This window comes from Rhinolophus sinicus, linkage group LG05 (genome assembly GCF_036562045.2).
Source record: "Rhinolophus sinicus isolate RSC01 linkage group LG05, ASM3656204v1, whole genome shotgun sequence".
NCBI lineage: Eukaryota > Metazoa > Chordata > Mammalia > Chiroptera > Rhinolophidae > Rhinolophus > Rhinolophus sinicus.
This window is the reverse complement of record NC_133755.1, coordinates 170,447,180-170,462,438: the sequence shown is the minus strand read 5'-3', so window position 1 is coordinate 170,462,438 and position 15,259 is coordinate 170,447,180. Positions and strand designations below refer to the sequence as shown.

The 15,259-nt window shown below is 39.5% G+C and overlaps 1 protein-coding gene across 7 annotated transcripts in view; it reads right to left on the bottom strand.

Moving 5' to 3' along the window:
- Positions 1-300: 300 nt before the first annotated feature.
- Positions 301-15,259, bottom strand: part of PLEKHG1 (pleckstrin homology and RhoGEF domain containing G1) — a 212,190-nt gene continuing 197,231 nt past the window's right edge. For 6 of the 7 annotated variants that reach the window (XM_019735456.2, XM_074333704.1, XM_019735458.2 and 3 more), the window contains 3 exons: positions 14,398-14,420; positions 9,887-11,531; positions 301-3,865 (listed from right to left, as the gene is read on the bottom strand). In XM_019735456.2, coding sequence (XP_019591015.2) covers positions 2,802-3,865; positions 9,887-11,531; positions 14,398-14,420 — 2,732 coding nt within the window. In that variant the 3' untranslated portion in view covers positions 301-2,801. Of the gene's footprint in view, positions 3,866-6,939; positions 7,138-9,886; positions 11,532-14,397; positions 14,421-15,259 lie in introns of all 7 variants that reach the window. The other variant, XR_012496798.1, reaches the window with a different exon arrangement.

Genomic DNA, 15,259 nt, shown 5'->3' with positions numbered 1-15,259 from the left:
CAATATTGAAATAGTTAAAAGGATCGCTTGTTACTACAAAGTAAAAAAGAAAAAGATAATCTAGTGATAGATCTAGCTTAGCCACCTATGAAGGAAACAAATACCAACCCAGACATTAAATTCAGTATTTCAAAAGTAATCCAAAGATACAAAAAATGGTCTGTCACTGAGATAGCGTATATCATCATTACCCTGAATCATTTTCTTCATGGCTTATAAGGCAAGACAAAGTATTATAACTAAATGTAGTTTGAAAAAAGCTTGGTCTTTCTAGAATAAACACATTAATTCACACTATAATTTACTTTGTACTTTACAAACTTTATTAAATAATGAGCATCACTAACTTTCATTATCTTATATACAATATTTAAACTATGTTTTCCTAGATGCATTTTTTTTGCACAAAGAATAGAGTAGGTGAAAAGTGAACTCATTAAAAAAAAAAGAACCTTCAGTACAGAGACCTAATAAGAACGTGACATACTTTGAAGTACATCTACCCTTTTTTCCTCAATTATATACATCCCTTCCCCACCTTCAAAAGAAACTATTTTAAACAAAAGCACTTAATTGATAACTTTGAGGAAAAATACGAACATGATTATATATATACACAAAGCTCTCAAAATCTGCATCCTGCCTGACAGAAGTGATCTATAAAACTAAAGATTTGTGCTAGAACCTAAAGACAGCCACAGGGACCTTCTATACAATAAGACATCCACCTTCGTGCAGCAGGGTGTGTTCCTACGGATGACATCAAAGCCGTCAGCAAGACATTGGTGTGAAGAATTAGTCATTTCTGACAGTAAGATCACAGTACTATGGACAGTACAGAATTTGGGTCATAGAAACTGAAACGCAAAAAACGCAAGACTGCCTTCTTGGGACAAGAAGAGTCAGGTAACTTTGTTTTGCAAATGCACTTACAAGTCCCTCTAGCAAGTCTAAGAACATACCTTCTCACAGTGCTTATCTGTTCTGATACTGCATAATCTTGAAAACTCATTACCATGTTTAAAGAAAGGCAATGAAAGAAGAGCTGGTTCCAGAACCATGCTATTCAATATGGACTTTGTTCAATAAGCTGCAAGAAGAAAGAATAGTATAGAGAAGCATAACTTGGGTTATTTTTGTTATTTCAAAAGAAAAATGAGTGCCTTAGGTATGTGTTTGTCCAGTAAGGATGGTCACATTTTATTTTATAGTGAGGAAAAAGGCACAGGACTTAAAAAAAGGAAAAAGAATTATAGTAAGATGTTACTGATTCAAATCAGTATCATTGCTCACCTTCTAATGAAAAGCCCAGATCCTCTTACCCTACACATATTATCACATCTTTTATGATGAAAACTCAGGGGGTGTGGGAGGGGCCACAGAATGTAAAACTGCTTAAAATGAGAATACAAATGCTATTGTTTGAGAAATATTCTTGTTGCACTGAGTAGAGTCTTCAATAACATAGAATTTTTTTGTAAAGGAGCAACAAATCTACCTTCATTTTTCTCTTTAGCTTCTTTGATTTTGCTTTCTACTCATAAGGTATTTTTGCTTTTGTTTTTCAGTTTTCTTTCATAAAGAGTTATATTTGTACAACATGTCACAATAAACTATTTAAAGACCATAGTGACAACATAAAAGATGTTATTAGTCAGAGCTTATTAACCAAAAATTCTGTTCTTTTATATGCCACAAAACAATGAAGTAAGGCCCCATGTTACAATGGTTTAGGAAATAAATTTCATTGCAGTCAAGGAAATCCTCCAGGCTGGGATCAGGTCATTTGGCTGGGCACAAAACTTATGGAAGTTCATATGAAAAGCTGCTCTGGAAAGGGCAACTTTAAAGTGCTTCGTTTTATTTTAGCTTGTGGTTTACTTCACGTTGATTAGAGACAGGCACAAAAAACAGTAAGAAGGGTTCTAGCCCCTCCCCCACAACTGAAATGTGAGGAGCTAATCAAGCTGTTCCCAGATGTCAACCCATCTTTTCTAATACTTAAGTCAATTTGTATCTTCTTGCACTCAGTTTTCTTTATGCCATTGAGAGAATCATTCATTTCACCCCAGAAATCATGAAATAAACACAATGAGCTGCACATTCTCCAGGCCTTGTCCAGGAATCCAGGTAAAGATTTTGGCTTATAGAAAACTGGTCTTGCTACATTCTGATTTCAAATAGTTACACAATTTCTGCATTATAATGAACTGACGTAGGAAAACCGGCATAAGAAACCCTAAAATGGACACCACAGACTGTCTTCCAATTATAGAGCGTTAGCTTAAGTTATTCTAGGGTCTTGCCGTAAATGGAACAAAAATGCCAGATATAAGCATAATCCTTTAAATAGCTTGATTACAGTTTCCTTTCCTTTTGAAAACATGTGGAAATGCCTCCTTGCTGCCTTTGAGCCCTAGCATGAAACTACTTGTGACTTCTGGATAATAAGAGAAGATTATTGCATTTCTTAAAGTCTGGGCACTACTGTCAGGATATGGGAAAAAATATGGCCATCTTGTTAAAAAAAAAAAAAAAAAGCCTAGAAATTTTCAAGTAAGATTGACTTACATGAAACATGAAGACAACCAGCATCAGTAAACACACTTAGATGCTGACATTGGCTACAGTACAATCCTGGCTGGATCATCAGCCGTTTCAAAACTTGTGCTGTAAAAGAAAGTATATTTTACACCTCTGGTTATTACAAAATTATTTTAATCTGGTACATATAAAACACCTCTCAGTATCTGTAACTTATGAGCATAAGAAGTTAATTCAGGAAGCTACTATTAAGAACCTTAGGCAAAGCTGCTGGAACTAAGACACTGAAATTTCTCCCTTAGACTCTGGACAATATTTTGCTGATTGGGAGATGGGCCTCTCCAGAGATAGTCATTCAGTTTTTCAGAATCGTTGTATGATGTCAAATAGGGTGAAACCCCAACTTTGCCACTTACTGGCTTTTTTGGAGTGCACGGACTATTCAAAGAGTAAGAAGACATGTTGCTGCAGACATTATCAGAAAAGTCAGCATCCACGATCTTTGGGTCAGACTTCTTTCTGCGACTGTGAGATAGCTCTAATTCTGACTCATCTTCTTCTGACTTTATTTCCACGTAGTCATCTTCGTCCCCTTCAGTCTCTTTGAAATTGGAAAAATAGTTCTGTGTAGCTATTTGAGCATTTAAGGGTAAATTTCTATTTACTACCAGAACTTTCTGTGAGTCTTGGAGAGTGAGATCTGAGCATTTTTCAGTGCCCTGCTGACATGAGTCACCTATACCTGGCAGCAAATCCTGGTGACTCTCACACCTTGAACTTTTGTGTAAAGACAGCAGTTGTTTCTTTCCCATTTCATTAGGGTAGTTGATGGAGTCCACTGACTTGTTTATCAAGATTGAGGAAGATGAGTGGGACCTGTTATAAGGCTGAGACTTAGCACTGATTTCTTTGCGACCCAATGAGTTGTAAAGATGACTGTGACACGAGTTCTCTTTGTTAGGCTGACTGACTACCACGCTGTGTCTCTGCATGGAGCTAAGCAGGGAGTCAGAGGTTTGAAGAGAAGGCACGGAGCAAGCTGTGGACAATTGTCTTGGAGTACTTTTTGGATTGATCTCTAAAGTAGGATATTTTGGCTTTGAGTCTTGCTCTGGCCTGGGACAGAAATCTGATAATTCTCCATTACTATAGGTTGAATGCAAAAACCAATCCTCGCCACCATGCTGGGCCTGGGAAGGCGATGTAGACCTGACGTTGGCAGATTCTCGAGGACTGGCCCAGCCATCCTTCTGAGTCTTGAAGGGAGTCTCTCTGAATACAATCTGGTCATACAGTTGGGAATACTCAGCAATCCTGGCACCTAGAAGGCAAATGTTGAAACAATAAATATACATAGGATTATTCCTACATGAGAAGATTAAAAAAACACATAACATTCTAACCTTTAAAAAAAATTTAAACAGTAGACAGAACTTTTAAGTTTGAGGATGACTAACCATTGAATACTAAGCAATACAAACTAATAGAATAATCCATAGTTTAATAAAAAATAAAAAATGCCACCTAAAAGCTCACTTAATTTGATCTATTTCTGGATTATTTCAACAGCAGGTCTGCAAGTGTTTGCTATTTGTAATGAAAATTTCTAGTGTTCTTTAGAAGCATGAACTAGTGTCAGTGCTGAAAAACAAAAAGGGGGGGCATCATAAAAACAAGAAAGTAAGTGCTAAACCCTGGTCAACGAAAAAATAAGAGTAGTCATTAAAAGAAACATGATCACACTTCACTATACAATGGCTACCCTTGGCTTCTCTCACCAGTCTTGATTGCTTTCAGTCAAGTACTCCCAGAAGAGTGCTCTCTGCAGCTGAGGCAGCCCTCCACTGCCACTGTCTGGGAGTCAATGTCTACAGGAGGTTCTCCCCTACAGTATGTCAGCACCGCGTGTATTGACTGACCCACATCTTTCCTATCCCCAAGAAGCTGGGCACTGAAGTCTGTGCTTCCAAGACATTAAGAATGCACCATCTGTGCATATAATCAGTAATCTAATGCTCTCTAGTACTGGTTCCAGAATAGAATTTAACCATTACTTATTTCCCCGAGAGCTACTGCCACTTCAAATTAAGATATGAGGTCATTTCTCCTCTTTGTTCTCCACTTCTGAGTACAGGCTTTTCTAAAGACATTAACAGAACCATGCTATGGATAGAGCATTCTCTTGGGCCAGGAATGATTTAAGAGAGTGAGCCCAATGATGTGAATTTCAAGAGTGGTTTCCTCCCCTCCCCCCAATCCAAGTACCCATACAATCACCCTAGAATCAAAGAATTTCACGCATCCTATCAGTCACTTAGATCACAGCCACACAAGCTCTACAAAGGGAATCTATTCCATCTATGATAACCAAAAAGTGACATGACATTTTCTTCTTCTTTAAGCTATTTACATTTTAAATAACCGGTTAGTAAACTTGAATTTAAACTAGATACTTAGTTCAATTTCTGCCATTTCTTGTGAGTCTATCTCCTGTGAGGACAGAAAACAACTTGCTGTTACTCTGTGCCTTTCAATTGCAAACCTCTCAAATGACTTCCCCTCTGGTCCCTGAAATCAGGGAAGTAGTCTTTTTAACTTCTCATTGTAGATCCTGTATTCAGATCCTTCAGGTTTTCAAGTCCAAATTCTTGGAGGGACAGAGATTATTAGTTTAGAATTTTTAGTAATAAATACTTGAGCTATTACTCCTTCAAGGACATAGTAAAGACTCTCAATACCAATGAAGATTTGACAACCCCTTAACACTAAGGTGCCCATGTTAGCTGTCCTGAAATCTATAATGTTTCATTAACTATGAAACCCAACCAAAGGCAGCTGGACCTTTAGACACAGTCATTGGTTAGCAGTCCCACCTGAAAGTCAGATGGTTCTACCCAAGCCATTGTCACCTGCACTATGGCCCTGAACGTGATCCCACACCTGAGGCAGGAAGGCTCTGAGGTTTCACAAGTTTCCAAGAAGATGACAACCTTGGGGAAAGCAGTGGGAGCTAATTAAAAAATTCAGTTCAACTATTCTAGTACCCAAATTTAACCATACAGTTTTGTAAAGTCGTGTTCTTATAATTAGAACACAGTGGCCCACCATGTATTATCCAAAATATTCATAGTATTTCTTAGGCCTTTTTCTTCCTTATCACATTCTCTTCTTCCTTTGCTTAATAAAATCCAATTTGCCTCTCAAAACCTTCCGTAAGCCCTATCGCGTCCATGAATCCTTTTCTGATTTCTCTTCTCTGTGCAACCAATACTTAGCTATTGGTTGTGCACTCATTCGTGTATGCACACACACACTTTTGTGTTGCGAGTTGTTTTATATGAGTTAATTATTCCAGCTAGTCTACGAGCTTTTAATCTTGGAGAACAATCGCCACAGAGCACCAAGCACAGTTCTAGACAGAAATTGGTCTCAAGAACTACTTTATTACTCAGATAATTTTTGGACTGCCTCCTTTTATTTTAAGCATAGTGTTAAAAATGGATGTGCTTTCCTAAGGCAATACCACTGAGAGTGGAAAGGCAGCCTAGAAATCAAGGGCATAGCAGGAAAAGGGGAAGCAGGAAGATAGCCTTTGAATAAAATGCTCCTTATAGATAACCCACAATGCATACAGTTCATCTTTGGATAATAAAAACATTGGCCATTTAGAAATTTGGAATAAAAAGTATTTCACAAGTAGACAATATACTGTGCCTACCTAGGTTTTGGAGGGTATTTATTTATTTACCTATATAGTCCTTAGCTTGACCTTCTAAGAGAGTCTCTAACTTGCTTGATGCCAGTGTGAACAAGAGACAAGCTTGCAGAGCAACGCCTAGCATGAGATTCTCTTAGCCAGATGTATAGCAAATAGCCAGCCCAAGATGACATCTCTAGCCTAAAAAGCTTACTATGAACCAGCTGGATCAAAGTGCCCCCTCATCCTTAGTTCTGACATGTACCGTCTTTACAGAACGTGGACATTATCATTATGTGACAACCCCAGGGCTGTCTCAGGTTGACTTCTCTTATAAGTTTAAAAGGTGGAGTCATGATTCCAGGTAAAAATGTGAAGTGATCCTTGCTGAGACAAGTGTGAACTATACTGTTTTCAAGACAGGATCAAAATCAGTGTTTCTGATGTTGCCTGAGATGCAGACCAAAGTATAAAATGTTATTTCACCCTCCCTACTTTGCATAAGGAGGAACATTCCTCAAGCTGGTATGGACTTTTCTCCCATGTAAAATTAAAAAAAAAATCACACACACACAAAATCACACTAAAAAGGGAACCCCAAGGCCTCCTTGGCCTCAAAGACTACCAGGAGGGAGGCCGGACTGAACCAGACGGCCAGCATGCTACATCAGGCTCTAAAAAGGTGGGAGCGACTAGACCTGGTTGGGTGATTTCTAGGCGGAAATCGGACCCGGGGCCTGTAGACCCCGGCTAGAGAGTTCAATAAAGGTGCTTGAGACTTTCGGCAGGTGAATAGGGTGCTCCTCCTTCCGTACAACACCGAGAGCAAGCTCCTGGCAAAGTGGCAAGGCCCACACGAAGAAGTCTGGAGAATCGGTCCATCCGATTACGATGTCCTGTGCCCAGATAAACGAGAGAAAGAAAAGGAGTCATCATGTCAACTGATTGAAAGCCTAGTGGGCACAGGAAGTGGTCTCGATCCACCCAGATGGAAGATTCATCAGGTCCGAGAGATGGCAGGCTCTAGGGACGACTCCACTCTCAGAAGGTGACATGGGAGAGATCTCCTCGATAGTAGCCCACCATGTCAAGAAAGGACCCAGACACAAAGCTGACAAAAGATCCTACAGGATCCCAAGACAACACCAGTAGGCAAAACAAAAAGAACAAGCCAAAAGCAAAAAAAAAGCAAACAAAAAGCCCAAAGAGAAATCTATTCATACTTAAAAGGTGGGTAACAAAGACAACTGTTCAAGGTAGTTGTAAGCCCTGGTGATTCAGTATTGAAAGAAGTGCTTCTGTCAAGCTTAGAGTTTTACTTTTTAATGGATGGTCCATATTCAAAACAACCTGGCTCAGGTGATAACCACTTTTTAAAGGACAGTCTGCTGATCTAATCCACTGCCATCAGAAATGTTAGTGTTCTATTTTCTCTCATTCTGAGGAGCCCTAATCCAGATTCAGTCAGTGGCTGCACTGCTAATACACTACTGTTTCCAGCACCATCTTTGCCCCTCAAATAGCCCTTCTGCAGCTGGAACCCACCAAATAGTCACTTTTTCTTGGTGTAACAATAAACCAGTTTAGCAATACTAGCATTACAAAAGGAACATGAATTAATTCAAGCATATTATTGCAAGGAGAAAAACATATGCGATCTAGTCTCACATACATACAAAATCACTTTTCACCTTTATTGAAAAAGAAGAACAACTCAGAAAGTGTAAAATCCTTTCAGTAGCAATTCCAGGGCTTAACTTCCCTATCTGTTGAGAAATTTTACTGTATGACTAGCTCTAGGAAAAGAGTAAAGCTTTAGACAATTTCCGAAATACTCTCAACCTTAAAAAAAAAAAGTTCCCTACAGTCTTGTCATGTAACTTGCGGAATCATTTAGGACTTGGATATCCCCTTCTTAGTCTCTGGTTTCCTTGGAGATAAAGAGGGTAGTGGCATCAACCCAGCTAGATGAGCCCTTTCCCCATCAAGCTAACTAAGTATCTGAATGTGCCCTTAATACTGAGCCATCTGGTTTTTACTTTTAATTGGAGAACTGCTGCCTCTCATTTGATACTGACACTGTTCTCTGTCAGAAAATCTAGAGCAGGGAATTCTTAAATATGACTGAAAGGACACACTGATTTAAAATGCTAATTCCTGGGCCTTACCCCAGCAATGTCTCTGGATCTGGAGGTGAAAGTTGCTCAGGTGAGACAGCCAGTACCCTCAGGTTGTTTTTTTTCTTTCAATGACAATCGTGTATTTTATTTACATCTATGCTGTACGACTGATACCAGTGTTAAGTCTCGTCCTTCCGAGCCCTTTCTAATTTAGCCGTGGAATATGTACTTCTGTGTAACAGAGAAAAGAAGTCCAGCTGTGAACCTCTCATTCCTTTAGTCCTAATCGTACCAATATGAGACGTGAGATCCTGGCTTCGTTCTGCCCCACAAAGGAGGCTTGACTAAAATAATTAAATTTCTTGGAAGCATATATACAAATACCAAATGAGATAGTATTAAATGCATTATAGCAGCTTTAAAAAAAATTAACTAGTAACCGAAATACGTGAGAAAACAACTGAGATATAGTGTGAAGAGCTAAAAAATAATGCAAAACGGACTTTTTGTCTCTTACGATGAGTAGGCACTTTTGTTGGGATTCTGGAGCAGAGAAAAATCCTATTCCATATGTTTCCAAACCTTAAAAGCTTATGCAAGCTACTCCTCCTCCTAACACTGATACATGGGGAAAAGCTCTAGATGCCACAAGTAAAACTGATCGCCGTTTTTCACAGTTCAGATTATATTAAACTCTTACTTAAAACATCAAATCTGTAGTGACAATGTTACATATACAACAAAACCCTCCGAGACCAAATTATGCTGCAACTTGTGAGTCGGTGAAGTGGGAAAGGCGAGTCACGGCCTCGTCTGTGTTTGTTAGCGAAGGGAAGCAGAGTTTGCCGACTCAAAATATGCCTTTTGGGATAGGGATTATTTAAAGCCGGTTATTTTGAAGAAAAGAAAGACTCAGGAAAAACCTTTGACCTTCCCCCTAATTGCCCAAAAGGGATTTAGATAGAGGAGCTTCTCCAGGAAGGGAGCTATCCTCACAGATAACTAGAGTTTTATATGAACTAGGTGTGATCAATAGGGAGGAACCGCGCAAGGCCCATTTGGTCAATGTCCTCCCTGTGCCCCATTGTTAAAGATGGCCCAGCAAACATTTCTTTACCAAACATTTGCTTTTCCATGTCCATGTGAATTGCTTTCCTGCCCTTTGAAGTCCCCAAACACTATCCACTTCTCTTTAGCTCAAGATGGCACATAAGCCTCAACTGACCAATGTGCTGTTAGTTATCACATCCTTCTGGCACCCCCACCTGTACATCTGTAATACATTTTGGACATTTTCCCAGTTAATCTGTCTTACGTTAACCTATTAGCCCAGCCAGAAGCACTTAGAAAGGTGGTAGGGAGGAATTATATTTTTGTCAGCCCACATTAGTAAGTTTGTGGTCTCACTCTGAGAGAATGAATGTCTGAGTGACAACATTCTCACGGTTTTAAGGACATTAGAACCTGAAAGCTGCTCTCACATCTTACTTTCAATAAAGAAGAAAAGCAGTGTGAAGGAACGTACCGATGGCAGGCCCTCCTTGCTTCTTTTCTTCCAAGATGGCTGCCAGATCTTTATGCACAGATTTATGCAGCTGGCTGGCGGGTGGCTGCTCCAACTCTGGGCTTTTCACTTTTAAAAGTTGATTTGCCTTCTTAATCTTCTGACTGTACTGCCTAGCCATCATAAAAACCCTGCTTTTTGTCTTATCTGTGGCCTCCACCCCAGGGTCAGGGTTTTCCAGGTCTGTTTGGGACAGACTGCTATTGGCCAAGTCATAGGGATTTTCCATGGGAGGTACTTCACTTGCCAGAGATAGCCGGTTAAGACTCATAAAAGAGCCTTCTTTAGATATCAAGTCTTCTTCGAATGGGCAACTGGCCCGGCTAGCTCTGCCAGGCCTATCTTTCAGCGGCGTGAGGAAAGCATGGCTCTCAGGGAGTGAGAGTGTAGACATGGCGTGTTCTGTTTCTTTGCTCAGCTCAGGTGTGCTCTCGGAGTGCAGTCTGTCTTGCACGTCATCTTTGCTGACAGGAAATGCTGCAAGGAGCCGGTCTCTAGCTTTGACTTCATTTTTCTTGATGTAATTTTCCAGGTCATTCCAGATTTCATCTACTTCTTCAGACAGTTGATCAGATAGAGACTTATCAGCTATAGACAAGTTACAGCTGAAAGAGTTATACAGCAAACTCAAGTAATCATTATCAGAGGGTCCCTGGTGGTAAGGGGTTTCGTCCTCGCTGAACTGGAGGCTATCCTGGGAAACAAAGGGCCTCAGGCTGTCACAGCATGCAAAGTCAGCTTCCAGACCTAAGAAAGTGGTCCTCTTGTTATGCTTTAGGCTGCTGCATTTGAAATCCAGTGAGGGTGGATCTGGGAACCCTATAGTGTCGTAAATATTTTCCTCAACCACCTCAAGTTCATGTGTGCTTTGGTTTGATAGCTGTCGACCTGTCAGAGCTCCATCTCTCTTTGTGTGCAGAGAGCTCTTCTCGTGGCTAGCTTGCCTCTTTGAGAAGGCTAGCTCTGGGGTGCTTTTGGGGCGAACAGAGTCCCTGGCCAATTTGTGGGGAGTGGATTCAGCTTCTTCCCGTTTTGCAACCATTAGTTTTAAGTCCTCATAACTTATGTTATCATAGACATGGTCTATATCGTCAATAGTCAGCTCTATAGATGACCCAAAGGGAGTCATTCTATCACGCCCTTCTGTTTTAGGGTCATTCTGCAGCTCCCTTCGGGGACTGTACTGAGAGCCATCACTGTCCCTAGTTCTTATTTCAGAAGGGGACGTGTTGCTCTCACCAGCACTGCTGGCCCTCCGTACAACCCTGTGGCCAGAGCTGGGGGTCTCAGTGGACTCAATCTGTCCCATATGCCAACTGCAAGGGCGACTCGAAGTGCTATCCTCACACAGTCTGGTAGAGTTCAAATCTGAAGAGGAAAAGGATGGCACGAACATCTGATAATCATCTTCATCATCCTCGTTCTCCTGTGGGGACCGTCGACTGGGGAACAAGGCTTGTCTGATCTGGTGGTCCGTCCAGATATTTCTGACGGTTCCACCCCCGCGAAGCACACTCAGAATGGCAGAACTGCTGGGCTGACTATTCCTCTGGGCGGGAGATGGCCCTGCTGAAGTTCGCTGGGGAGACCCTTCCTCTCTGGAAACCTGAGAATAAGAAACATACTGATTGAATGCACCATGGACACATAACTTATGACATTTTCCTGTATTTACTCATTGCCTCTTCCACTAGACTGTAATATTCTTAAAAGAAAATGATTGGTAAACATTGTTGATTTTAATTGAGTTGTAAAACACCTCAAATTTTTGCAAAAGGGGCAGAAAGGACAAGAGCTCTTATTTGCATAGAAATAGGCTGGGGCTGTTTGCAGACCTTCTCCAAACTTAATGGTCACAATCACTATGTGAATTAGATAGGATTGTACCAGTTCCACAGTAAGGATGGCTAAGCTTATAAAGATTCAGTAACTTGCTTTCAGTAGTCAGTAGAAAAGCTAGGATGCAAATCCAGGTCTGAGTCCAAATCCCTTATCCCAATGCCAGGAATCAGCTAAATACACAAATCTCTTAGATACTTCAAACAATTCCGATGTACACTTGGCAAATACCATTCTATGAATGAACATACACAGGGGTCAAGGGCCATCTGATTTCTACCTGGTTTCTATCTGGGGTTTGACTCCTAGGAGTCTTACTGTGGGTTTTGATGTACCAGACCCTGTGCCAGTGACCCGACTGCACACCCCCTGCTTTTCCCTTAAATCTGCAGGCCTGCGATGAACCTGACCAGCACTGGCTTGGCTTACAGATTCTAGGCAAAGAGCCTTTGTGGTAGGAATGTAATTTAATCCACTGTTGAGCTAATGAAAATTTTGCTTTCTTTCAAAATACATTTAATTAAGTAATATTTAGATGCCTGTTAGTAAGTAAAATATGAGTGACATTAATGATGCCTAATCAAATGAAACAATGGGGTCTTTTATAACTTGGAACCTTTCTTGATGGAGCTCAATTGTGTAGAACGGGAGTGGACTGCCCTCTGAGGCCCTCTGTAGTTATAAGGATTAGCTTCAAAGAGTTAATTTGAAAGGGTTAAGACGGGTTCAAACTAATTAGTATCCGGGACATATTTTCTGATCAAAACACTACAGTAACCTATTGGAAATGTCAAATTCGCGAGATGTTTTTCATCACTTGTCAATGAAACTGGGATACATATTGCCTTGGAAGATCTACCTGTGAATACATCTTTTTCCTGCCTGCCTGTCTGTCAGGGGGGGAAGAGAAGAAAGGGAGGGCAAGAATAAAATTTCATCCTAAGTGTTATTTTTCTATTAAAAATTTAAAACTAAAAAAAGATACAATTAGTTGTTTAACGTTTTGTTCATTTTTTCCCACATAGTAAAACCATGGACCATTTGAGGCTTAGGAATAAATGAACACACACACATATAGATACAGTTTTATATTTATGGCTCTATGTTTTTTCCCCCTCTACTTTTTATTATCTCTCCTCTTTCATCTTACTCAGACTGCACTGGAATAATGTTTATAAAATATAAGCACCCAGTAACTACATTTTACAAAATAAACAAGTTAGTATTAACTAGCTAAATCACTACAAAACATTTTGAGAGTATAAAAAAAACGATTTTGTGAACAACCAGAATATCTTCTTAAAATCTTTCATTCCCAGAAAAATCCCGACATTTTAGAAAATTAGGAAACCTGAATTGTTAATATCAAAGTATATTTTTAAGGTAATTACTCTTGAGATGAAGATAGTAGTACTTTGGAAGCTGAAATTTTACATCGAATAAATCATCAGGAGAACTGAAGGGAAGTTCGTATATGGATTGGGCACAACATAGAAGCATGTAATTTAGATTTCTCAGTTTCACAAAAGCCAAGATGAACATTTTCCACATTCTAGGCATTATGGCTATTTAATAATAATATGGTAATAACTGTCATTTATGGGGCACTTGCTTTATGCCAAGTACTATAATACGCACTTTTAAAAACATTATCATATTTAATTTGTTTATGAAAATCACATAGATTTAAAAACTCAAAATCTCACACCAAATTTCAGGACAATGATCCAATTAATGTTAATAGCTTTCAAAAGCTTCCAAACAAAAATATGTACTACCTGAAAAAAAGAAAAATCCCCATGCCCTAATTTTGGGAAAATCATCACTTAGTGATAAGATTATGTTGACTTTTAGACATATTATTGGGCTTAACTGAAAGATACAGTGTTTAGTAACAGGGTCACTCTGTCCCTGTGCTAAGGAGTGGTGCGAGTGGAATTGTGGGGGAAGAGTTTCATAGTGACATCCTTATAGATACAGAACGTTAAACAAGTAGCCACAATCAGTTCTGTCAGAATTGTTCTTTGAGACAATTGATCGGTAGCCATATCGGACGTGGTTTATTCAGGTCAGGATGCAGTATCTATTCATCCATCATAGGTAATAAATTTGGATATACATCTTCCGATGGGGAATGCCATTTTTATTTCTCCTCTCCTAGCCTTTTATCAGAGGGAGAAAAATCAAAACTTGGTATCGTGTAGTTTCATCGTTATGGCATATGATTATGCCTCTTACATGAGCAGCAGGACCATATTCTGAGAAGGGGGTCTTTGTGATTGAAGGCTAATGCTTTGAGAAGGGACCAATACTCAGGATGCAAAAGCCCTGGTCTTACGTGCACAGAGACACAGGGCCACGTGGATGGACCACACTAGCACTGTGTGGCTTTTACATCCTTACAGCTTCTGAGGCAAGAGCAGAGGAATGAAGAAATTGTTGCCTTAGTTCGGAGAGATGAAGCAGGGGAGGGAGAGAGGCAGTTATAAGGATGAGTCCTCACTTAAATCTGTCAAAATGTAAAATAATTGTTTATACTTGGAACACAGGCTGAGGATGAGATATATAAGAGTATCTATAAAAAGCGCCTCCAGTAAAGATTTCAAAATAAGAAATGTAATAGTGCTGCTTACCTTTTGGATATCTTGTGCTGTTTCTGAAAAATAAAAGTTTATTTTTTTTAAGTCTCAGGATTAAAAATGTACCTTACATATAGATTAGCACTTCTATTTTAAAGAACTTTTATACTTATTGTTCATAATTGAAGCCCAATCTGGGCCCTTTAGACCTAATTTTCAGAATATGCCTCTCTGTTACTCTAGTTATATGTCCTGTACTATATGTAAAAACAACCTTACATACATTTGAGTGTTAAGTATCTTCTTTAATCCTTGAGAGCAATGTACCAATTCATGTTAATGAGTTTCAAAAGCTTCCCCCCAAAATACATATTACCTGAAAAAATCCACCTGCCCTAAGCCATAAAACATAAGACTATGCTTCTGTTAATTTAAAACATTTTATTGGTTTTAACGGAAAGATAGAGCATTTATCAACAGGGTCACATTGGTGCTGTGCTAAGGAGTGGTGCACCTGGAATTGTGGGGAAGGATTTACAGAGCTACATCCTTATAAAGACCCTTACAGACACCTTGACTATGTGTGTCTCATCTTTACAAAACATTTAATTACAGAAGCATATAAAGTAAAAAGTGATTGACCCCTCTACAAATCCCACCTGGGAGAGGTAACCACACTTAACAATCTGATATTCATCTTCTAGGGCCCCGACTTGCTGCCCCATCCCAGCATAATGCATAGTTTTTTGTTTTGTTTTTGAAATAAAAGTGCAATATGCAACATTGCATTTCCTGCTAAATATATGTGGACACTGTTGTCAGTAGATAGAGACATACTGCCTTCTTTTTGACAGCTGTAGAATATTCCCTGTAGTATCCCAGGATATTCTACAACTTATTTAACCATTTCCCACTA